At 44.8% G+C, this 26,079-nt stretch overlaps 1 protein-coding gene and 1 long non-coding RNA gene across 10 annotated transcripts in view; one reads left to right on the top strand and one right to left on the bottom strand.

Moving 5' to 3' along the window:
• The window catches only part of LOC114813665, a 74,594-nt gene extending 49,433 nt beyond the window's left edge, over positions 1 to 25,161 (top strand). The window contains exons 2-3 of the long non-coding RNA XR_003761377.2: positions 13,422 to 13,532; positions 24,469 to 25,161. This is a non-coding gene — a long non-coding RNA (uncharacterized LOC114813665). The remainder of the gene's footprint in view (positions 1 to 13,421; positions 13,533 to 24,468) is intronic.
• Positions 1 to 26,079, bottom strand: part of PTPRT (protein tyrosine phosphatase receptor type T) — a 900,646-nt gene that overhangs the window by 9,308 nt on the left and 865,259 nt on the right. For all 9 annotated transcript variants that reach the window (XM_029070022.2, XM_029070024.2, XM_029070020.2 and 6 more), the window contains 5 exons: positions 24,454 to 24,589; positions 20,967 to 21,116; positions 17,783 to 17,956; positions 10,973 to 11,104; positions 62 to 187 (listed from right to left, as the gene is read on the bottom strand). In XM_029070022.2, the coding sequence (XP_028925855.1) occupies positions 62 to 187; positions 10,973 to 11,104; positions 17,783 to 17,956; positions 20,967 to 21,116; positions 24,454 to 24,589 (718 nt within the window). The remainder of the gene's footprint in view (positions 1 to 61; positions 188 to 10,972; positions 11,105 to 17,782; positions 17,957 to 20,966; positions 21,117 to 24,453; positions 24,590 to 26,079) is intronic.

The following is a 26,079-nucleotide window of genomic DNA, read 5'->3' as shown; positions in this document are numbered from 1 at the left end:
TGGACTCCAGATCAAGTAGAAGTGAGTGGGATATGGGAGAAGTGGTAATTGGGAATCTTACTCTAGCCATGTTGCAGATCCGGAATATCCTATTGATGATGTCCTCATCGATGTCGGCTGATACAAATTCCACTTGGATTGGACCATAACACGCAGATGTCTTCTCTGGCCAATACTGCATGCACAGCTAAGCCGGGGACAAAAGACACCAAGGGCTGATTAGTGAATGTGAAATATGAATCCTGACAAAACTTATCCCATAGTTCTCTCATTTCCAAAACAGAATTCTTGCAAACTCCATGCTTAGATGAGGAACTGTTGACTATGTTACAGAAGCAGTGTGGCCTAAGGGGAAAGAGTCAGAAGATCTGGGAGTCAGAAGACCTGGGTTCTAATCCTGACTTCTCCACTTACCTGCTGTATGACCTGGGGGAAGTCGTTTAACTTGGCTGTGCCTGAGTTTTCTCATCTGTAAAATGGGGATGAAATACCAGTCCTCCTCCCCACCACCCTTATGCTGAGCAGGCGACAGAGACTGTATGTCTGATCTGATCCTCCTGTCTCTATCCCAGCACTTAGTTCAGGGCTTGGCACATAGTAAGTGCTCAATGAATACAACTTTTATCATACTGGGAGCATACTGGGGCTTTGTGGATGGAGGATCATCTGCTGAATTAGGAAGCAATGAAAATTTACACTTAATTTCTCTTTGTCAGAAGCTTTCAATTACCCTGGCTTTTAACCAACCCTATAGGGCTGGAGGAATTAATACCTATGGACTCTTCTTTGCTGGCCTGAAACTTACTAGGCAATTCAAATGAATCAGAACTCCTTCCATTTGAATGAACAATTTCACCACGTCCAATTCTGGCCCGCCTCAGTTTGGCTGTGACTCAAAAGAAATAGGAAAATCTTTTCCATAATTCCAACTTGGATAGAACTAAAAAGCTCCTAAGTCTTTTGTAAATCTGTTTTTAGCTCAGCATTTATAGCAAGTAGGTTAGAGAAAGTGACTTGTCTTTGGACTTTTAGCTGTATCTAGTCAAGTGTCTGACTTGGGCTACGCCCTTGGTATGTATGGGCACACACTTCTTTGTGTGTGAATGTGTGTGCGCATTATCACTTGTCCAGTGCTTCCTTCTTCTGTACATATGCTTAGTATAATGCTTTGCACCCAGTTAACGTTCAGTAAGTAGCCTGCCTACTACCCAAGTTTGAGCTTGGGGCATTACTGAGTTCCTTCGAAATGAACATTGTCAAACTGGTTAACATAATGAGCTTCTAGAATTTCTATTCCCAGCAAATGCGGTAAGGAATCTCCTTTGCTCTCCTCATTTTTTCTTTCCCCAAGGGAAGAGGAGAATTAGCTGGTTTCCCAGGAGGGCCCGCTGCAATCAGTCAATGGTATTTATTGAGCGCTTACTACGTGCTTACACTTCTTGGGAGTACACAACACTAAGCATAGACACAGGACTCTGGAGTTTGTGCCCTGGATAAACTGGGACAGCACAATTCCCATTTCCCCACCAGCCTAGGCCACATGCTTTTTGAGGTCTGGGGACTTTTTTTTTATCAATCATATTTGTTATTCTCTTATTATGTGCCAGACACCGCACCAAGAACTGGGGTGGGTATAACTTAATCAGGTTGGGCACAGTCCACGTACCACAAAATCCTCATTTTACAGATGAAGTAACTGGGGCATAGAGAAATGAAGTGACACAGCAGGCAAGTGGTGGAGCTGGGATTAGAAACCTGGTCCCTCTGTCTCCCAGGCCTGTGCTTCATCAACTATGCCATATTGCTTCCATGGACAATACAAGGTTCAGATGAATACGTAAACTGGTGTTAAGGAATATAATATAGTCAGGGCTGGTTCTGATTTTTAAAGGGTTTCCACAGTGAAATCCATGTACACAGTGACTCTTGAATGACCTAAATAGAATGGGCCAGTAGTCACATCTCAGTCCTAATTCTAAGACCCAAAGGTCGCACAGCAGACAAGTCCAGTGACGGAGCTGGGATTAGGGCCAGGTTCTTCCGACAGTCAGGGCCCTCTTCTATCTACTAGGCAACCCAGCTTTAGGTCCTTGGACCAGAGTGACAGCCCATGAGTCTAGAGCAGCTGAAGAAAATGGGCCAGGACACCGGTTCAGTTTCGACGTGGTATCCCAACCAGTCGTTTGCTTGGAGCCATATTGTCATGGTAGGAAATCACTGTTGGAGCCACAGTTCTGATGTGGACTTAGAGGCTGTGTGGCATTGCTCCATCGTTTAGTAGCACTGAGCTATTCTTCATCCCGAGTAGAAACTTATAATGGATGCGTCACTGTGGGCTAAGATGGGTAACACCGCTCTGCACGGTCAGGAGAATCAATTCGTATGATGTATCTAGGTGTACGTTCATGTAATATAACACATAAAACTTACCTCCTCCTTTTTGGCCTTCCAGACAACGACCTTCAACCACTCACTCTACCAAGCTCCTTTCCTACTACTTTCAAACATGCCCAGCTGTCCTCTACCCTGAAAAAACCCTTACTTGACCTCACAGCTCCCACCAATTATCACCCCATCTCCTTCCTACCATTCCTTTCTAAATTCCTTGAGCATTCACTTCCTCTCCTCCAGTTCTCTGGTTGAACCCCGGAAATCTGGCTTCCGCCCCTTTCATCTTATGGAAACTGCCCTCTCTTAGGTCACCAATGACCTCCTTCCCACCGAATCCATAAGCCTTACACCATCCTAATTCTCCTATACCTCTCAGTGCCATTTGACATTGTGGACCGACCCTTCTACTGGAAATATCATCGAATCTTGGCTTCACTGATGCTATCTTTTCTTGGTTTTCCTCCTGTCTCTCTGACCACTTCTTTTCAGCCACTTTTACTCACCTCCTCTGCCTTCCACCTCTTAACTGTGAGAATCTGTCAAGACTCGGTCTGGGTCTCCTCTATTCTCTGCCTACCTCCACTCCCTTGTAGAACTTCCATGGCTTCAACCACCATCTCTAAATCGACCCCTCCAGACCTGATCTCTCTCCTTCTCTGCAGTTTCACATTTCCTCCTATTTTCAGGATATCTCTAATTGGATGTCCAGCCAACACCTCCAAATCTTTCCACCCAAGTCCTACCCTCCCTGTGATCTGCCCAGACAACATCACCATTCTCCCTGTCCTACAAACCCATAACGTTGCCATTATTCTCTACTCATCTCACTCATTCAATCTGCATATTTAGCCTGTGGTTCTTTCTTCCCAACATCTCTGGAATCCTCCCCTTCCTCCCCATCCAAACTGCTATCGTAGTGATCACATTTATCATATCCTGCCATGACTACTGCATAAGCCTCCTCACTGACCTCCCTTGACACCAGTTTCACCCCACACGAGTCCAACTTCACTCTGTCAACCGGATCATTTTACTCTAAAATCATTCAATCCATATCTTCCCCCTCCTCGAAAATCTCCAATGGTTGTCCAATCATCTCCACATTAAACGGAAGCTCCTTAAGTCAATCAACTCTGCCCTTCCTACCTGATCTCACTAATCTCCACTATTCTCCAGCCCACACATTCACTACTCTAATGCAAAGCTACTCTCTGTGTCTTGATCTCACCTCTCTCTGCCAACTCCTTGCTCATGATCTCCTTCTGGCCTGGAATTCCCTCCCCTTTCTTTATTCAATCGACCACCACTCTTTCCATCTTTAAAGCCATCCTAAAATCACATCTCCACCGAGAAGTCTTCCCTATCTAACCTCAGTTTTCTCCACCCCATTTGCCCTTCTGTATCACCTGCATTTGGGTCTCGACCTCTTAAGCACTTCCTCATCCCACCCCGAGTCCCACCGCCCTTATGTACATATCTCTAAATTCTGTTTCCTTTGCCCTCTCTGTCTCTCTCTATTTCAATGCCCGTCTCCCCCAGTAGATTGTGAACTCCCTGAGGTATTTGTGATATTTTTCATTTGTGGTATTTCTTAAATGCTTACTATGTGCCAGACACTATACTAAGCACTGGGGCAGATAGAAAAGCAGCATGGCATAGTGGATAGGGCAGGGCTTGGGAGTCAGAAGGTCATGGGTTCTAATCCCAGCTCTGCCACTTGTCTGCTGTGTGACCTTGGGCAAGTCACTTCCCTTCTCTGTGCCTTGTTACCTCATCTGTAAAATGGGGATTGAGACTGTGAGCCCTAAATGCTGGGATTAGAATCCATGACATGTCTACCAATTCTATTATATTGTACACTCCCATGTTGTTATACTATATATACTATGGACTGACTGTGTGTTTGTGTGTGTGTACGTGTAAATATATGTAATTGTGTTTATATATTTACAGCTATGCAGTATGGCCTAGTGGACAGAGCACTGGTATGGGAGTCAGGAGACCTTGGTTCTAATCCAACTTTCACCATTTACAGGCTGGGTGACCTTGAGCAAGTCACTTAACTGCTCTGTGCCTCGGTTTCTTTATCTGTAAAACAGGGATTCAATACCTGTTCTTCCTCCCCCTTAGACTCCAAGCCCCATGAGGACAGGGACTATCTCACCTGATCATTTTATACTACCCCACTGCTCTGTTAGGGGCTATGCTGTACCGATACTATTATTATTAGTAGTAGTTGTATGATGTCTGCTGAGACCACAGCCTTGAAAGAATGAGCAGTATTTTTTGGGCACTCAAGCAAGAGAATCAAAGGCAGGAATTTGATACCTTTCACTTGGAAAATTAAAAAAAAGATAAAATTCCATCACCTCTTTAACGTGAAGCACTCTGAATAGAAATATGTTAAGTGCCCTGTTTATTTTCCGGCCGTGAAGTGATTCTAATCTACAGCGAGTCACCTCTCTAAATAAAGGACCCTTCATTAATTGAACTCCAAGCTACTTTAAGTCTTTTCCTTTGGTTAAGTAGTATTCCGGGAAGGAAATGAAATAGAAGTCCAGCGGTGGAGTTAATCAGAGATTGTACATGTATTCCCAGAGGGGGATAGAAGAGGGTTCTTATGCTGAGAGGAAAGCGTGGAGTTATTTTCCTGATGGCAAAAAGTGGCCAGGTGTTGTGCGTTATGCAGAGGTTTTCTGGTGAAGGTCGCTCAAGCAAGTGAGAGTCTCTGGCCAAAACCTTGGTTTTTCTGGTCTCTTTATAGATCAAGTTCTTCAGAACCTTCCTTCAGATCTGCAGCATGAGGAATAAGCTGATTTTGTAATTGGCTCCATTTGAGAAAAGCTCACTCAGGCTGGGCTAGAACACAGAAACAGGAAAAGGGCAGCCTCCACACTGGATACCACTCATGCCAGTGATAGACTAGGGAAAACTAGACTGAGTAGGAGAAAGAAGAGGGCAAGGGGAAGAAATCTAAAAAATGATTTGACCCAGCCCTGCAGTTTCACATCAAACCCAGACTGTAACTCTAAGGATGCCCTCCGATGTGCCACACAAGCCATTTGTAAAGGTGGTGGGCAGGGCTTCTGGGAAGCTTGGGTTAACGATCTTCCTCAGTTGCGGATCCAGGAGTTACTCTGGTTAGGACCCTGCTGGCCATGGAGAATAAGTATCGAGATGTCTTGATAATGGCCCAAATCTGATCTTTCTCCTTTCTTCTTGAAATTGGTAGAGGGTGGCAGAGATGAGATCTGCAAACATGAGAAGCAGCATGGCTGAGTGGAAAGAGCCCGGGCTTGGGAGTCAGAGGTCCTTGGTTCTAATCCAGGCTCCGCCACTTAGCTGTGTGACTTTGGGCAAGTTGCTTAACTTCTCTGGGCCTCAGTTCCCTCATCTATAAAATGGGGATTAAGGCTGTGAACCCCTCTTGGGACAATCTGATTACCTTGTATCCCCCCCCCCCCCAGTGCTTAGAACAGTGCTTGGCACATAGTAAGTGCTTAACAAATGTCATCATTATTATTATTATTATTATCTATTGGCCTTTTTTCAGTAGCCCATACGTTGAGAGAGAGAGAGCTTCTGTGAATCTTAAAGCAAAGCGTAGATCTCAGCATGTTGACCATTGGATCCAGGTGCTTTTCCATTCTTCATGGCTCTGAGAGCTGCAACTTCTCCAGTACTTGGGGGATGGGTCAGGTCTTTGTGACTTCAGAGGTTTCATCTCCTTTTAGGGCCTCATCTTCAACAATAGATGACGTATTCAGGGGAAGATGGAAATTTCTTCAGGGCTCCCTCTTTCCAAGGAGATTGGAGTCATCTATCCTTTTCGGCGGTACTCTGATGGCATTAATAGAGCTATATGTCTTTAGCCATGGAGAAATAGCATGGCCTAATGGATAGAGCATGACCCTGGGAGTCAGAAGGACTATGTCCACCACTTGTCTGCTGTGCGACCTTGGGCAAGTCGCTTCACTTCTCTGTGCCCGTTACCTCATCTTTGAATGGGGATTAAGCTTGTGAGCCCCAAGTGAGAAGGGGACTGTGTCCAACCTGATTAGCCCGCATCTACCCCAGCACTGGGAATAGTGCCTGGCACATATTAAATGAGAGATGAATGCCATAACCATAAGCATTTTTAAAACAATGTGTAGAATGTTTCAGGGCTGGGGGCAGTCTGCATTGTCCTGGGACTCTTCCACTTGGATCTCCTACCCCTTGTTGCTCAGGTTGAAGCAGCATGGCCTAATGGATAGAGTACGGACCTGGGAGTCAGAAGGACATGGGTTCTAATCTCGGCTCTGTCCCTTGTCTGCTGAGTGACCTTGGGCAAATCACTTCATTTCTCTGTACCTCATTTACCTCATCTGTAGAATGGGATTGAGACTGGGAGCCCTACGTGGGACAGGGACCGTGTCCAACCTGATTACCTTGTCTCTACCCTAGCACGAAACACGGTGCCTGGCACAAAGTACTTAACAAATACCCCACCTATGATTATTATCTTATCATTATTATCTTCCTTAATTTAATTGTCAAGTCACGATAAAGCTTTCTGAAAGCCTCACCCCTTCAGAGACCAAAGGGTACAGCTACTACCTGTATGCCCTTTATCTCTCAGTCATGAACATTGAACCCAATTTTGGTGACTTTTCTTGGCTGTCCCAGTGGCTTGACAGCTACCTGGAATACAGCAACATGGCGAGATGCCCAATCAATCAGTGGTATTTACTGAGCTCTTGCGGTGTGCCGAGCACGGTACTAAATGCTTGGGAAAAGCAACATACGATAGACTTGGTAGACCCGATCTCTGCCCATCAGTAGCTTACTGTCTACTGGGATCTCAATAGGATACCCATTTAGGGGACTGAGGTGTGATATTAGTACATTATCATTTTTAATTTTAAGTGCTCAAGAGATACCACTGATTGACTGATTTTCATGTTTCACCTGTGATACTGCTGCGGAGCTCCTACTAGATGTCTTTGTTTCCCAGAAGCTGAACATTCAATTATGTGGTGGTTTAGAGGCTAGTTTGTGATGCAGTAGTTGTGAGGACCCTGCAGGCTTGGACCGTTCGAGACTGTGATCCATCCAATATTCCGTTTCATGCACGGCCACTGTAATCTGCACCTCTTTGAGGTCCCTCTGCCGCCATATCCTGAATTATTATTATCATCATCATTATAGTATCTGTTAAGTGTTTACTGCGTGTCAAGCATTGTTCTAAATTCTGAGGTAGATGCAGGTTAATCATGTCCGACACAATCCCTGTCCCACAAGGGGCTCACAATCTAAGTATGAAATCGATTAGATGCCACTATTTAGATTGTGGATGCACTCAGGATGTTTTTCTTTCATTTGGCAGGCTTAAGATGGTGTATGAGCATGAGATAGTATTTAGCTTAGATAGTATTTACACTCAGCTAAAGAGAGCCACTGCTGTTGAGGCTGCCGATCTCATGCGGCCCAGTGACTTTCTCCGTATGTACAGCATATTATAATATGAGGTAAACTCGCAAGAACATACTCTATAAAACCGAGAGGAAGACTTGGAGATACATTTACAGATTAAGGTCAGGCCCGGAAAAAGCTTAAGTGAATACTGCAGGGGGCTTCAGGCAACAAATGCATCAAGTGATAAGCCCATTAGGGCACAATGATATCTTAGAAAATTTTCCTTTCTCCTAAATCTCTTCAGTTTGTGTGGATGGCTGCGTAACGGTAAACTCTACCTCGCCCTTTCAATCCATTCTTAGAGGACTGTGGCTTCCCGCCCTTCACTCTACCTTTCTTTTTGATCTCCCAACTCTCTCTCTATTGTCTTCTCCACCGATTCAGTCCTCCTCACCCTCTCCCTATCATGGGGGAGGAGGGCAGGCTCTCCCCTCAACCCCCCAAAGGAACAGGACTCAGTCGTTTTGCTTGTGCTGTTCTGTAAGCCTGCAGTCCAAAGACCGACATTTCCTCAGGCCCCGGGGAGCAGCGGAAGATATGGGAGTAGCAAGGCGGTGATTGAAGAATGAACAGTGTGCATCCCTCTTTCAAAGCCAGGATTTTCAATCCCCTCCCATTGGACCAAACAATTGAATTGCGTTTCTCTGGCAGGCCGGTGGTGCGTGTAGGCCCGGATCTGACTGGGCTTGAGGCCTGATGTTCGGCCTATCTATTCAGTCAGGGTTTTGGCTGAGCATCTAAAAGGCCCCAAGGAAAGGAAATTGGCAGCTGAATGTTGACGCAGACGTCAAATGACACAGTTCCAGGTGCCACTGAGGTGATACTGGCAATGGGTACTTTTGACTCTTCCTGGATCACTGTTTGTTTTTGCAATTCTTTGATTTTTAATGACATGAGGTGCCCAGATGCTATAGTTATGAGCATCTTAGAGATATCTGGCTAAATAAACAGCCCATTCTTCTGCAAATTTAAAGAGCATCAGGCCAACTGTCTCTCTGTCTCCTCCCATCCAGGCTCTTTTTCAAAGACAGCAAACATTCCAAGAGAGCCCATCTTTGAAAGATTCTCTGAGTCCCTTTAGAGCTCTCCCATCTTCCTGCTCAGGATGCCTCTTGCCTTCAGAAAGCAGGCTTCTCTCGCTCAGCAAATGGTCTCTCCAAAAGGAGGAGAAGGGAAACAAGTGAGAAAAACATGTTTCTGGGAAAGAAAATAGACAAAATTTTTAATTTCAGATTAACGCAGTTTTTTTCCCTGCCATTCTGGCTGATTTGGAGGAAGGCAAAAACCCTACCAGGTTTAGGGTAACTCTGGAACACTGTGGAATTATTCTCCTGGACTGAGTACATCCTTCCCTCTTCATTGCAGTCGTCTGTGTTGTTCATTTCTCTGGCAGTGCAGGAGATTTTGCTTGCTTACTAATAGTTGCATTGGTATTTGTTAAGCACTTGACCCATGACAAGCACTGTAATAAGCATTAGGGTAGATACGAGGTAATCAAAGCAAGTACAGTCCCTGTCCCACAGGTGGATTAAGAACTGTTCTAAGCTCTGGGGTGGATATAAATGGGCCAGGTTGGTCATAGATTCTGTCCCACATGGGGCTCACAGTCTAAGTAGGAGGGAGACTAGGTATTGTATCCCCATTTAACAGCCAAAGAAACTGAAGCACAGTGAAGTTAAGCTACTTGTCCAAGCTCCCACTGCAGGCAAATAGCAGTGCAGGGATTAGAACCGAGGTCCTCTCCCTCTCAGGCTTGTACTCTGTGCTCCAGTACATCAACCTTCTGCAGCCACACTCAGACCTCACACCTGTCTTTGCCCTGATTTGTGATTCAGAGATCATCTGGTGGAAGGAACTGTTGCGGTCTCTACCTTGCTACAAGGCAGCAGCAGCACCATTAGGTAGATTTAGCATTTGAAAATCCTTCTCAGACCATCTCAGGAACCATGTCTTCCCATGGAAAGAAACTAATCAGTCAATCACTTGTATTTTTTGAGCACGTATTGTGTACCGAATATTGTACTAAGCACTTGGGAGAGGATAATTTAGCATGTTTGAAAGCAGTGGGGAAGAAGCTATTGGAGAGTGATCAGTTGAAGGTAGTGGTCAGGGAGGGAATAAAGGAGGGGAAAGTGTGTAGATAAAGTGCAAAGCGAGGGGATCAGAAGCGCAGGTGGAGGGGGTGGATTTTGAGAGAGAGTGGGAGATCTCTTCTTGAGATACTGTTGGGAAAAAAGGGAGAGTCAAAGAAGGGGCAGGAGGAGAGAGGGACTGGAGAGGAGCAGGGGAGATTTTAGGGACATCACGCCTGATGGTTTCAATTTTCTCGATAAGGTGACATGGCCAGGTAGATCATTACGGGCAAGAGAAGATGGGGTGGAGGTTTGAGGAGGGAGGTGTATGTTTGAAACTATTGAAGAAGACAAAGGACGTTGGAGTCGATAAAGATGGAGACTGATGTGGCCAGGTGGAAGAGAGAGCAGAGTTAAATTAGGCCTGGGTGAACTTCACATAGACAAGGTCAGCCTGATATCAGGATTTCCCCCAAAGCTCTCTGTGGCTTGTATACAGGAGTGAAGGAGTGGACTGTGGAGGTGATTCAGGGCTGCAGTTCAGTTCTTTGAGATCGCTGAAGGGATAGGTGAGCGAGTGAGTTGAGTACAGTAGAGATTGTGGTGTTAAGGGGGTTAATTTGGTCATCAGGGGAAGTTAGTTTGGGTTTGGAGATTAAGTGGGACATGATGACTTGAGAAAACTGGCATAGGTCAAAAGATTGGCAATCTCTGTGGGGGGAAAGTACAGATTTGTGAGGAGGGAGTGTGTGACCAAGTTGGTGAGTGAATGAAGTGGAGAGGAGCAGGGGGTCAGTGGCATTGAAAAGTGGTAATAACCAGATATTTCAATCTCTCCAATGCATTTTGGCCTGCACTTCGTGATATTTCAGGTGACTAACAATTTTTAGTCTGAAATGTTTCCCTAGTTAGGCCAGAGAGATTTATGGGACCTTAAATATCCAGATAACTCCCGACGTCTGTGCTCCTCTACAAAAGCCAGAACCCACAAAGCCTGGGCCCAGAGGCCCCGGAACCAAAGGGGAAGGACCCCAGGCAGAGTCTCCACCTACCTGGGCAGCATCCATCTCGTTGAGCATCACCACCGAAGAGCAGTTGTAATCAAACACCAGCCTCCAGAAGTCCGCCACGGTGTTGGGGAGGGGGTGCTGGGTTACAATGAAGGCAGCAGGTTGCTTGTGGCTCTGACAAAAGAATAATATTGGCTTAAAAAGAAGCCCCATATCAATCAGCATTATTCAGATGAATTTTTAACCCAGGAGGCTGAAATAGAGCAATCCAGGCCATTTAAACAGATTATACAAATCACCCCGACCTCCTTGTTATCGCTCCACAATGAATGGAGCCCGCTCACAATGGAATCATTTTCCTCCCAACGAAGACATTTCATTAGAGAAGTGTCACAAGAATAGAGTTTATCCAAATAAATTATTTATGTTTTGGGACTCAGCAAATAATAATGATTAGACTATAAAAGGAAAAATGCGGGAACCTGATTTCCCATCCCCTTAACCCCGCAGCAGTAGATTTCTGGAAGAGAAAGCCTCTTTATCCTTTTGCCTGGCTTGCTTTGGTATACATAGAAAGGACCAGCCATGGGCACAGCCCTGTATTTTTTTCATAAAGCACCTGTTCTCCCAAGGAAGGGGCATGCCCACAAGTAAAGATAACTCACTCACGCTCATGAATCAGGACTCATGGCCTTTCCTCCGGACTTTTGCAAAGTTTACTCCATGGCCAGAGGGAAGTCTGTCACTCTATCGGTCCCGGGGGTTTGGAGAGGCTGTTAGTTAATGCTCGTGCAGCTATGACAACGTAACCGACATTCAGATGAGGCTCCAGGTGGTGGCTTCTGGCAGCAAAGCCAGTCTGCCACCATCTGAAGGGCTGATGGCCAGAAGCTGAAATGAGGCCACTGAATAATGGGACCAGCTTCTCGGGACACTGGAATGACTGGAGTGTACCACAGGGGGCTTGGCTGCGTGCCTGGCCACCACTATCTTGGAAATGGGACATTCGGGGACCAGACTGAGCCTAAACCCTGAAACAGATACTGGGCACTCCAGTGCCACCCCCAGGGTCAGTGTCCATGTCCCAGCTGCAGGGAAACCCAAGCAGGCTACGTTGATCACGAAGATGATGATGACATTCCGTAAGTACTTACTACTTGCCAGGTGCTGTAACCCGATTTGCTGGTGTCCACTTAGTTCAGTGCTCTGCGCCCAGTAAGGGCTCAATGAATATGACTAAATGAATGAATGGCACATAGTAAATGCTTAAATACCACAATTATTATTATTATTACCAATAATACTAATAAGCACTGGGGTAGATACAAGTCAATCGGGTTGGACACAATCCCTGTCCCACACGGGGCTCACAGTCTAGGTGGGAGGGAGAGAAAGGTATTGGATCTGCATTTTACCGATGAGGAAACTGAGGTACAGAGAAGTTACGTGACTTGCCCGAGGTCACAGAGCAGGCAAGTGGCAGAGCTGGGATTAAAACCCAGGTCTTCCAACTCTCAGGCCTGCTCTCTTTCCATTTTCCGATTTGATAGGTCAGCATTCAGATTTGGTTCTTTGATGGAACGACTTTGAATGAGAAGCAGGATTGCTTAGCAAATAGAGCAAGGAACTGGGAGTCAGAAGGACCTGGGTTCTAATCTTGGCTCCACCACCTGTCTGCTGTGTGATCTTGGACAAATCACTTAACTTCTCAGTACCATAGTTGGCTCAACTGTAAAATGAGGAATAAGACTGTGAGCTCCATGTGGGACATGGACTGTGTCTAACCTGATCAGCTTGTATCTACACCAGCTCTTAGTACAGTGCCTAGTACATAGTAATTGCTTAACGAAAACCATAAAAATGCTGAAGTGTTGTTGCAAAGTGGTCTTCTTGGAGGCATTCTCATCCTGAAAACAAACCAAAATCCAGACAAGAGGCAACATGCCCTAGAGAAATATGTCTGGACACTCTGTTCCCCTCTAAACTGTAAGCTCATTGTCAGCCGGGAATGTGTCTATTTATTGTTATATTATACTCTCCCAGGTGCTTAGTATAGTGCTTTGCACACAGTAAGTGCTCAATAAATACGACTGAATGAATGAATAAAGCCAGGTTCCAATCTCAGCTCCAATACCTGTCTCCCGTATCATCCGGGGCAAGTCACAATCTCTCTGGGCCAGAATTTTCTCCTTTTGAAATTGCTCTCCCTGCCTAAGAGACTGTAATCCTTCTTGGGGACAGGGACTGAGCCTAGGCTGATGATCTTGGACCTACCTTAGTGCAGTTGTTGGCATTTAGTAAGCACTTCATAGATACCAAAATGATGATGATCATCACTGTTAATACCAAAAACCTTGAGCTTCACAGCTCCAGGGCATTCTCTGGGAAAGCGAAGAGCCCCGCTTTGCCCTTCTGAAGGACAGTAGGGCAGTTACCCTGTCTTTTTCCCTCTCCTCGCATCAATCATAGTCCCTGCCTTCTCTCCTCACAGGTGGTACCCACAGCCAACTGCTCCATGTGCACTATCCAGGTGCTCGGCAGAGACGGGCAACGGCTACTGCCCAAATGAAGCAACCCCCTGTGGTCACTGAGCCGGCAACTGGTAAGTTCCAACTGGGGAGAAGCCCCGGCCTGGGAACGCAGTGAGAATTGCTCACAGGTGTTGGAGGCAGATGGCGTTTCTATGGCACTGTAATGAGCTGGCATGGGGCACAATGAGGAAGGCTAGCTAAATAGAGTGACATGAGTATTACAAGCCCATTATGTTAACCAATGGCGGGAATGAAAAAGTCAGTTCATCAAATGCTAGACTGGGCTCTCACTCTTTAGGAAAGGGAGAGATACTTCCTCTCAGAGAAGCTGCTGCCCAAACCTTATTTTTAAATTATATACCATTTTTGGAGAATAATTTCTAAACACCTCACTTGCCGGTGCTGCTCAGTCAATGATGTTTATTGATTATCGTGCACAGAGAACTGAAGTAAGCCCATGGGGGAGTACAATACACCAGAGTACAATACAACAGAGTTGTTGAACTGTTCCCTGCCCAAAAGGAGCTTACAATCTAGAGAGCTGTTAAAGAATGGAGATATGCTTTCCTAAGAACAGGGTCCAAATTTGCTGTGACACACTGGATATTTGTATTTGATTCCATTGGTTTATTACATTTCAGAGCTAACAGGAAGGAGATTGGGACATGACCAATGACTGCCTGATCAACTTTACTTCCCCACTGTGAATGACATTTCCACCTCCTCAGGTTTTAGCCCAGAGACGTGAAGTGGGAGGTTTGGCGAAGGCAGCTATTAAGTTTGGGAGGTTAATTGAAGCTGGCCTGCTAGCATGTTTTTAAAGAGTGAGAAACAGACCACAGAGCAACAGGCCGCTACACAGAACACACTTGAAAATCCAAGTAGCCAAGAAAGTTTTCTAGCCAAGTCTTTGCAGAACATGCTTCTAGTTTGGATGGGAGTTCAGACTTAGCCTATTGGGTGGATCAGGTTTGGAGAGTCAGGAGAACTGGGTTCTAATCTGCTGTGTGGACTTGGCCAAGTCACCAGTCTCTTCCTCATTTATCTCATCTGTAAAATGGGGATTGAGATTGTGAGCCCCATGTGGGACAGGGACTCTGTCCAACCTGATTAGCTTGTATCCACCCCTGTGCTTAATGTAGAGCGCGGCACATAGTAAGTGCTTAACAAATGCTAATATGATCATTACTATATTATAATCCCAGCTCTGCCACTGGCCTGCCCAAGTGTAAAATGGACATTTAATATCCGCTGTCCCTAACTGACTGTGAGCTCTGGGTGGGATCCAGACTGTATCAGATCTGATTATCTCATTTGCTTAGCACTTAGTAAGTAGTTAGTAACAGTAAGTGCTTAGATGCAGAGGCAACTGGTTTAGACATTGAACTTTGGGGTGATTCTTCTAGAAGATTTAGGAGATTCATTTCCCAACCCCAGGTTCAATCTATTTTCACCTGAACATGAAGCAGACCAAAGAGCAGCATGGAAAAACACTCCATGTCTTTCCTCTGTTCTCTCTGGAAGTAAATAGGGGAAATTTCTTCTAGATTTTTCTCAGGGAATGTTTCTACAGGGTAAACGTTCCTGTCTAAAGATGTTTTACTAGATCAGCTGTTCATTTCAAACACCTTTATTTGCAGACAAGTTAATAGTTTGCAAATAAAAATTCAGGCCAACCTTCCCTGTCTTTGCATAATTGTGGTTGAGGAGGGTGGGAGGTGGGAAAGGGGCAGGTAGGGGGTGGCAGGTGAAATCAGAAACTCCTTAGATCCACACTAGATCCACACTAGAAGCATGTTCTGCAAAGACTAGGCTAGGAAACATTCTTGGCCACTTGGATTTTCAAGTGTGTTTGTAGCGGCCTGTTGTTCTGGGTTCTGTTTCTCACTCTTTAAAAACATACTCACAGGCCAACTTCAATTAGCCATCTCAATTTAAGGCACTCAATCAGCTCTGCCCCTCCTACCTGATTTTGCTACTCTCCTATTACAACCCAGGTCAGATACTTTGCTCCTCTAGGACTCCTTCTCACTCTACCTCCATCTCTCCTGCCTCACCACCGATCCCTTGTCCACTCCCTTCCTGTGGCCCGGAACTCCCTCCCACTTCATACCTGAGAGACCACCACTCTTCCCATTTTCAAAATCCTTCCAAAATCACATTTCTTCCAAGAAGCCTTTCCGGCCCAATCTCTCCTTTCCCTACCTTTTTTGCCCTCCCTTCTGTGTCACTTATGCACTTGTGTCTTTTCCCTTTGAGCACTTTGATACCCACTGTGTTCCCGGGCTCACAGGATTTATGTTCATTTCCTTATACTCTTCCACTTCCCCTATCTGTAATATATTTTATTGTCTGTCTCCCTATCTAGATTCAAAGCCCTTTGAGGACTGGGATCATGCCTACCATCTCTATTGTACTGTACTCTCCCAAGCGCTTAGTACAGTGCTGTGCACACAGTAAGCACTCAGTAAATGCCATTGATTGGTGGAGGCCAGAGGGTTTTCTCACAGATCCAGATGAGCTGCTGAGCATGCTCGCTCATCATCAGAGCAAACTCAGGCCCACAGCAATGGCTGGGAGTCCTGTCCTCTTCCAACGATAAATTCGCTATTACCCTGACATGTCTGACAGGCCCTTATCTTCAAACATGTTCAGGTTTAGTGCTCCTTCTGGCTTTCAGGAACCCAGCCGGCAATCCATTTCATGGATAACATCATCCTTTACCACAAAAAACATTAAAAATTAACTTTGGATGGCTTGATATTTTTCTTCTTGGAGGAAATCTCCTGTGGTTTCAAGATAATGGCCAGACTGAGCAGGAATACAGAGGAGGACACACAAAAAAGAGAAAAAAACAACAATAAAAACGACCAAAAAAAAACCCCAGAAAGACCTCAGATGATAGGCAGGTGTGAGAAATGCCCCATGGGAAGAGGATTAAAATAAAGCATTGCCCAAGGAACAGGGATTAACATTTGACTTGGGGGCATCAGACAGGATTGTGTGCTACAGACTGGTAATGATGGACCTAAGGGCTGCAGGTCAAGGGAAAATCTTTCAAAGCCTGGAAACCGGACATTGGTGATTTTTTTTTTTTTTAATGTTATTTTTTAAGTGTTACTACGGATCAAGCACTGTTCTAAGCTCTGGGGTAGATACAAGTTAATTAGGTGGAGCACAGTCTGTATTGTGCATGGGGCTCACAGTGATTGGGTCTAGGTCAGAGGAGTAGATCAAAACAATAACAGAGAGCACAGGGCTGTCTGGAAACAGCCTGCCCTCATTATAATAATGACAATAATTGTGGCATTTGTTAAATGCTTACTCGGTGCCAAGCACTGTATTAAGCATTGGAATGGATACAAAATGTCAAATATCTCCGGGTTGAGGACCCTGATTTCCTGATTGGATCTCAAATAGTATGCAAAGAAGAATTAGTGTCACCCCTCCCCTCCACTTCTGTGTTTTAGGAAATCTCAGTGTAATAAAAAAAGGGGCAAATACCGACCTACAATATGTACTCTGAGGATAAGGAAGTCAACTGCACTTGGTCCAAAAGGCTTGAACCTAACAGCGGTCTGAGCTCTAAACTTAAATCGAAATGTAATCTGCGAGTGGAAGTTTCTGGAGATTACTGGTACTAGGGAAATGCAAGTGAAGGATGATGATGATAACAGTGATGACGATGAGCTCCTTCCAAAGAGAGAACTGGAGAATTTTGATGGCTCAGGATGAAAGCAAAATAGGAACAGTGCAAACACCTGATGCCAAATTTCGTTTTCTCCCCCAAAACATGGTGATAAAAGACAATCCTAAATTTCCTATTCAAGACTTAAGCCACAGAAGGAAAACTCTGCTGAGAAGGAAGGAAAAAGGTGTTGATCCTACCACGATGACTTTTCACAGCCTGGAAGTGAATGGGGGTACTTTCCATAATTTACGTTTAAGGCATCGACTATCTCCCCTGATCTGCTGGATCTTGGAGAACAAGACCCAAGGTTTTTATTTTAGTGAAGATTCTTCTCACTTTTAGTGGACAAAACAACTGGGTCCACTGGTTCTAGCAGCGAGGGAGAGTTAGTACTTGGAAGTTGTGAAAGCACCATCTCCAGAGATAGTGTTTTAGTTGCCTAAGTGGTTTGGTTGTTCACCTGCCTGAAGGCAGTGGACTGGACCAAATGACCCCTTGGTGTCCCTCCCAGCTCTAGAACTCGGATGCAAGGGCCCCTGGGCCTAAAGAGAGAGAGAGAGAGAGAGAGAGGAAAGGAGAGAGATGGGGGGAGGGGGCTTGTGGAGAGACCATGCCCAAGGTTGTACTTACATCCATGAGTGCAGCATTGATGTAGTTGCTTGATTCGCCATCTACAGAGATGAGGAAGGGCAGGCACCTGTCCAGGGGCAGAACATCCATGAGGCGGTTCTTGTCATGATTTCTTGGCAAGAGGCCTATGCTGCAGTCTTCCGGTCTGACCCGAGGGGTCACGATGTTGAGGGTCTGCAGAGTGAACACCAGCCCGGGAAATATCACAGTTTAGAATCTGCCACCGCAAGCCATCTCTGCCCAGAGGCACCAATGCCCAACATTTCCTTTAGTCCCACAGATTTCAACTTGATTGTGTTGAAATGGGAGAGGAGGAGAGGAACACTGCTATAACCTTGTCTGAGAGAATTTCCAACCATGTTATCCTGCAAGGTAGACATCTGGGTAAATCCCGGGTGGGATGAACTCTAATTCGGATGCTAATCAGAATACCGTGATCTCATGCCTATTTATACCTTAAATGGGCTCGAAACCTCATCATGACTGAATTCTCAGGGTCTAGGCCTGAGCTGGGACAATCACACGGAGTCCGAGTTGCTCTGCAACTCCCCCATCCCCATCCCGATTTCAGCTGGCATGCCGCCGAAGCCCCAGAGTCAGGCCCTGAGGGTGACAGACCCCCCCCCCCCCACCCCCAGCTCCCTCCCTCCTGGCGGGTCGAGACCCAGGTACAACCTGTCTTTTGAGAACCTAGGGATGCATGAAACTAAAGGAGGGGAGGCCTGGCCTCCACTTCTAGCCATTTGAGAAACAACGTGGCCTAGCGGAAAGAGCAGGACTCTGTGAGTCCGAGGACCTAGGTTCCAATCTGGCGCTGCCATTTATTTGTCTTCCTGTGATCTTGGGCAAGTCCCTTAACTTCTCCGTGCCTCAGTTTCCTCATCTATAAAATGGGGATTAAGACTGTGTCTAACCTGATTCTCTTGTATCTACCCCAGTGCTTAGTACAGTACCTGGCACATAGTAAGCACTTAACAAATACCACTATCATCATTATTTTAGCAAGGAGAGGGTGGTCTGGAGTTAAAGAAGGAGGGCAACTTGACCTGGGAAAGAGAGAGGGTTGGGGAGAGGAGATGGGCAGAGGAGAGAAGAAAGGAAGGAGAGAGAACAAGGAGAAGGGGGGAGACAAAGAGAAGGTGAGAAAAGGAAAGTGAGAGAAAGAAGAGGGAGAGAGAAGAGAAGGGGGATAGAGAGAGAGAAGGAGAGCAAGGGAAAGAAAGAGAGGGAAGAAGGAAGGAACAGAGAGAGCAAGAGTGAGAAGGAGGGAAACAGGAGGGGAGAGGAGGAGAGAGGAATGGGGCCTACGCCCTCATTTTTTCTCTATTCACCCTCCCTTCTGCATCCCCTATACATCTGTCTGTACTCCTTAAGCACTTTAAATCTCAATCGACCTCCAGCTCCACAAGATTTTTGTACCTATCCCTATACTTGCCCACTTCCCCTTGTTCTTGTTTTACGCTTTGAGTCATTTCTGACCCATAGTGACTCCACGGACACATCTCCCCCAGAATTTCCCACCTCTATCTGCAATCGTTCTAGTAGTGGAGCCATAGAATTTTCTTGGTCAAAATTGGGAAGTGGTTTACCATTGCTTTCTTCCACGCAAGATAACTGAGTCCCTGCCCTCGACTCTCTTCCATGCCGCTGCTGCCCAGAGCAGGCCTTTATTTTATTTTGATATCTAGTGTCCCCTTCTAGACTGTAATCCACTTGTGGGCAAGAATTGTGTCTCCCAACTCTATTGTGTTGCCCTCTCCAAGGTGCTTAGTACAGTGCTCTGCACATAGCATGTGCTGAATAAACGTCACCGATAATTGATTGAATGGAAGGTTTAAAGGAGGGAAAGAAGACAGAGAAGGAAATTAGAGAGAATGAGAGAGAAATGGCCTGTTCTCATCCTGCCCCTCCCTCTTCAAACACAGAGAGCAACATATTTCTTTGTAATTCACAGTTTTGTTGTAGGGATTAATTATTTCACATTTGTGCTTTGGAGAAATCAGATGCAATACAAGTGCTAAGTATTATTTTGGAGGATTATGAGCTAGTGAAGACTTGAGGGCTTGGGGTGATGAAGTATTTGTGAACGGATATACTTTATGTTACTATTTTTCAGCTATCACTTCTCTTTTAAAATACATCCTTCCCTTTTCCTTACAAATGCATCAGTGAATTTTAACAATCCTATTATTAATAGGTTTCAGTATTTAGTAAGGTATCTTTCCAATTACTCATGCAATTCTAAGTACACCAAGGGAGATTGGATTCTCATGAAATCCCAGGCTTCAGATTTGGGAATTACAAGTCTGATGTGGGAAGTGAGTTTAGCAGAGGGCACCCCTCCTCCTTCCCCCGACCCAAGAGTACCTATATTAAATACCTTCTCTTTTACCCAAAGAAAGGATGTGTGTTTTTGCTCACAGGATCATTACTGTGTACAGTGAGAGAGAAAGCATCAGATTTCAGTTTAGATTATACTGAGGTCCAGACATAGGATATGTCCAGATTAACCTTTGAAATATAAGAATTAAAATACATTTTGGAAATAAAGCAATGGAGTAAAAAAAAAAAATCTCATTTTAAAATGCCACTGCAGTCCCAAGAGATCTCTGCTGAACTGCCAATGGTTTAAATATCCTGTTTTTTGAAAAGAATGAAAGCGCCCAGGCAAATGTATATTTGGAAGCTCTACTACCTGAAGGAACACCCTCCTTTTGACCCTGAGGAAAATGCTGTTTGGGGAAGGAAGTCTTTCCCATTAATTTCTTTTTCTTGGCATAAAATGATTGTTATGTCTTCATAATTCCCAACATTGAATACCCACAAAGCTGCTTTGGAATAACCTGATGTCTACTCATCTGTATTTTACTCTTTCATTTAAACTGTAATAAAAATAGGGTGTTTCTACAAAAAGAGGTGGCCAAATTTTCCAACTTGGCACAGTGGCTGGGGATATTCTCTATGCTATTTAGAGCAGATGAATGATACCTCTTCCAATTACCAATACTACCTTGTAAATCTGAAATCTGCACACCTGGTCCACTGCCTACAGTCCTACATGTCATCTCTTCTGCAAAACTTTCATTGATTTTTAAAAAATTAATTAGCCCACTCGGCATCATCAGAAAGCTGAAAGTTAGCATGGTGTTTGGTCTTAGTATGGAAACCGACATATGCCTTTTACCTGAAATTCATCTTTTATCTGGCTGGAATTGGTCTGTGGATCCAGTCTGCTGATGTTATAATATATAGATCTGAACTCACACACCGGAATAGCCGTATTACCACAAAGACAAGCCTCTAGGATGGCATCGTGGACGAAGACATACTGCTCCTGCAAAGGAACAAGACAGAGTATAGTGGATTTGTTACTTCTGGAAGAAGGTTCAAGTTGCCAGTGAGAATTTCCCCTTTGGAATTTGCTTCCGTCACATACTGCATCTTTCAGGAAATGTGCACCTAGTCACTGAGACCGCAAGAGATTGGTGGGGAGGAAAGGAGGTCTGAAAGTAGAAAATCCCACTTTTGTCCCCAGTCTCCATTGTCATTGTTGCCAAGCTAATATTTCCTAGGATTCCCTACCTCAGAGCCCATCCTGATAACCGCAGGATCAAATTTCCAGTGTTATTTCGCTCTGTGGCGATTCAGGCAAAACCCAGATTTTTCTCCTGACAATTTCATTTTAAAAATTATACCCGTCCTGGTCAGAAATAATATGTTCTGATCCATCCAGACGATCCCATTCTGAGAATAAATTGCTCACCCTCTGGCCTCTTTGAGGAAATTAGACAATTTTAGTAAAGTACTGGATCATTTCACTAAATCATCTTCTAGTATCTCAGAAGTATTTCTGCAATCCCAAAGCGCCCAACTCCACTCCAGGAAATAGAGCTTTGTAGAGTCAGGCCTGAACCTAATCCAGTCCATTTGAGCTCAGATAGTTCCCTTCCTCCCTGCAACCTCCCCATCCCCCATTTTAGGTTTGCCAGGCTGAAGGAGAGCAGCATTACCGAACACAGGGGGAATTTTCACCTTTCGATAATGGTCCTCTGGACTGCTGGCACTCATTTGTAACTCAACCATCCCGATGCAGATGAGTCTATACCCCTGGAGAAGGCAGGACCCATTTCTAGTTTCCTTTGCCTCATTTGTAGACCATTTCAGGACTTATTTGGGATGGAAGCCGGCACTAGCTTGGATAGGAGCAGGTCTGGGATAGGCCCGAGCGGGAAGGGATTCAAACTTGTCGGGCGGAATCCAGGCTGGGGGAGTTTCCACATTTTTAGTCCACGCTGGGCTCCGATATAAGGGGAGAATCGGTCTCATATTCAGTGAATTCTTCCGGGGCATTGGATTCCAGTACCTCAATTAGTTCTTGCCATGAACTAAAGAATAATGGTACCAGTGAGGTCTCAACTTTGTTAAGATGATTCTCCCAACTTCGTAGGTAATAGTATTGATAGCATTTACTGAGCACCCACTTAGCGCTATACTTTGTGCTTGAGAAGCAGCGCGCCCTATTGGAAAGGGCACGAGCCTGGGAGCAGGGGATCTGGGTTCTGATCCTGTCTCTGCCACTTGTCTGTCGTATGGCTGGGGGCAAGTCATTTAGCTTCCTTGTGCCTTCATTTACTCATCTCTAAAACGGGGATTCGATACCTGTTCTCCCTCCTACAAAGACTGTGAGCTTCATGTGGTAGGGGGACTGCATTCAACTTGATTATGTTGTGTCTACCCCAGCGCTTGTTACAGTGTTTGGCACATTGTTAGGGCTTATCAAATACCACAATTATTATTACCATTATTATTAGGTAATATTATATTATTATATTACTCTTTACGTATCACCACCCAAACACATGGTCCGTCTATTTTACATACATAGTATGAACCAATATTAGCTTTCCCGGACTAAATTCCCATCCTGTAATCCTATTTTCCTTCCTTACTGCCTCTTCCGTGTTCTTAGTCCCACCTGCTAAATCACTTTGATGCTCACCCCACTCTCCCACTGACCCCCAGCACTCATGTTCATGTCCTTGCTCTTTCTTCTAGAGTGTAAGCTCTTTGTGGGCAGGGAACCTGTCTACCAACTCTGTTATATTGTGCTCTCCCAAACAGTATAGTCTTCTGCACACAGTAAGCAACTCACTCAGTCAATAATATTGATTGATTAGTTGTTTCCCTTAACCATGGTGTATTTTAATGTCCGTCTCCCTAGAGTGTAAGTTCTTTGAGGGTAGGGATGGTGTCTACCGACTGTACTGTACTCTACCAAGCACTTGGTCAAATACTCTCTCCAAAGTAAACACTCAATATATACCACCGATGGATTAATTCCCCAATCCACATCTCCACCCCTGATATCTCTCCTGCTCTGAATTTACTCCTGCTTTCAAGAAATCCCTACTTGGCTATCCCACCAACACCTCACACTTAACATGTCCAAAACAGAACTCATTTTCCACAAAAGTCCCTACCATCCCCTGACTTTCCCATTGTTGTAGACAGCAACTCCACCCTCCCTGTCTCACAAACCATAACCGTGGTGTTATTTTTAATTTATCATTCCCTTTCGACCCACATATTCAATCTGTCACCAAATCCCATCAGTTCACCTTTATAATATCACCAGCATCTGCCCTTTCCTCTCCATCCAAACTGTTACTACTCTGCTGAACAACAACTTATTACATCCCACCTTGACTACTGCAGCAACCTCCTTGCTGTCCTCCCTGCCTCTTATCTCCCCACTTCAATCTATACTTCATTCTGCTGCCCAGATTATTTTTCTAAAAAAAATTCAGTCCGTGTTTCTCCACTCCAGAAGAACCTCCAGTGCTTGCCTGTGTACCTCCACAAGAAACATTAACTTCTTCCTGTTGATTTTAAAGCACTAAATCAGCTTACCCCCCTCCTACCTTACTTCCCTGATTTCCCACTACACTCCAACCCACACAGTTCGCTTCTATAACGCCAGCCTACTCACTGTGTATCAATCTCACCAACAACTCCTTGCCCACATCCCGATTCTGGCCTGGAACTCCCTCTCCCTTCATATCCAGTGCTAAACAAATACCATTAGCAGGTAAACAAAAATGTTTGTCTCCCCTTCTAGAATATAAGCTCCTTGTAGTTAGGGAACATGTCTACCAACTCTGTTGTACTGTAATCTCCCAAGTTTTTAGTTCAGTGATCTATTCCCAGTAAGCGCTCGATAAAAACCATTGATTAATCTGATGTGATGCTACGCTACAAAACCTTCTTTTGTGACAGATCCATTACAACTAGTCCAGCAAGTCATAAGAGCACATTCTGTATATTAAGAATGATAATAATAATTGTGGTATTTGTTAAACACTTACTATGTGCCAGAAACCGTTCTAAGCACTAGGGTAGATAGAATATTTTTTGTAGACAGAAGATAATCGGGTTGGATACAGCCCCTCTATTACATAAGGCTCACAGTCTTCATCCTCATTTTACAGATGAGGGAACTGAACCACAGAGAAGCTAAGTGTCTTGCCCTAGATCACACAGCAGACAAGAGACAGAGGCAGGATTACAACTCAGGACCTTCCGACTCCCAGGTCCATGTTCTCTCCATTAGGCCACACTGCTGAATGGTTAGATGTAGATGTGGGAAAGAGCCCTGACCCACTGATCTTTACCTCGGTCTGTACCAGATTGACTCTTTGGGACCGCAGCTCTCGCACACAGTTGAAGATGTCTACCACGCCTTCATTCTCTGCCATGTCGAGCATGATGTCTATGGCGATAAAGCAACCCGTTCTCCCCGCACCAGCGCTAGGAAGAAAGGACAAGGCATCATCAATGAGTTCAAAGAAGCGGGGCTATTTGATCAAAGACTATCGGCTGGGAAGCTTCTGGAGACGGCCATCAGCCACTCGGCAGAAAGAAAGCTCTGACAAGTGTAGATGGCATGGAAAACAAGGTGATCTGTGTGGAGGTGTTGTTGAAGAGACCTCATGCCACGGAGGGAAAAAGGGAGAGAGAAAGGATGTAGAGGGAGAGAAAGGGAGAGTGTGAGAAAGAGACAAAGAAGAGCACCATTTAGACATTCAGAAAGGAAGTGCATTCCACTGGAGAGACATCTGGGTTGGGATTTAGAAGGTGTAAATTCTATTTAAAATCCTCCCTCTGTCTTCCTGCAATCTTGGACAACACACCTTAATAAGCTGGGAATAATTATATCTCCATTTGTCAAAGTTCAAAATGTAACCCCTCCTGCTAAAAATAGTCAAAACACTCCACAGGTCTCTCAAATGTAAGCATTTTGAACACCTGTCTCTAAATGTAAGCATTTTGAACATCTGTATATTGATGGTTAAATTGTAATAAATAAAAAATACTGAGGACATCTTCCTCCAAAAATACTCTTGATTTAAAAATTTGAGAACAGTTAAAGATAGAAACAGGTTTAAATACATTTTAGTTACATTTTCATCAGCAAGACAGTGCTTTTCTTGGAGAATTAGCTGGATCTTGAGATGCAAACGGCAGTTAAAGCCAAAGTGAACGGGAAGCGGCCTGGGAAAAGAGGTGAAAGCAGTGGACGCGATGCGCGGGTTCCGAGGAGAATCAGAGTCCAGTTATAAGTCACACTAGGAAATTTTACTGATCATGAATTGATGGGCAAGTTCATCAAAAGCAAATCCTCAAAAACAGGTACTTCTCATATGTGCCATTCGAAGCGTAGATGACAATTTCTATTCCTTTAGCAACGTACTCTCCATACGTTAACAAAGAGATTTACTGCTAACTTAAAGGCCTCCTATATTTAGAGAGCTTGTGCACAGATATCGAATTGTGGTATCCAGAGAGGCATTTGGAAAGAGGATCAGTAATTACAACCTAGAACGACTCGTTAAGATAGGAAAGCTAACAATAGCTCATAGAAAAATAGCATTTCTTCACCAAATCTCACAACACCACAATGGGGATGGGGGTACGGGAGGGGACACCTGCTCAAGGTGAAGGTGGTAAGGTGCAAAACAAACAAAAGGAAACATTTTTTTCACCCGGCAGATGGGGAGTATGGAATGTGTCTCCACAGGAAGTTGTGCTGCCAGAAAATATCAATAAGCTTGAGAGGAGTTTGGATAAATTAATGGGTAAAAAGACCATAATGGATTACTGGAGATATGGTTTTGGTGGGCACCAGCATGGCCTGAAAGTCAGAAGACTTGGGTTCTGGTCCCAGTTCTGCCACTTGCCTGCTGTGCGACTTTGAACAAATCACTTAAATTCTCTGTGCCTCAGTTTCCTTACTGGTA

The sequence above is a fragment of the Ornithorhynchus anatinus genome, chromosome 8 (assembly GCF_004115215.2).
Source record: "Ornithorhynchus anatinus isolate Pmale09 chromosome 8, mOrnAna1.pri.v4, whole genome shotgun sequence".
Taxonomy (NCBI): domain Eukaryota; kingdom Metazoa; phylum Chordata; class Mammalia; order Monotremata; family Ornithorhynchidae; genus Ornithorhynchus; species Ornithorhynchus anatinus.
Note: the sequence above shows the minus strand (reverse complement) of the source record. Positions and strands in the feature narration are given on the sequence as shown.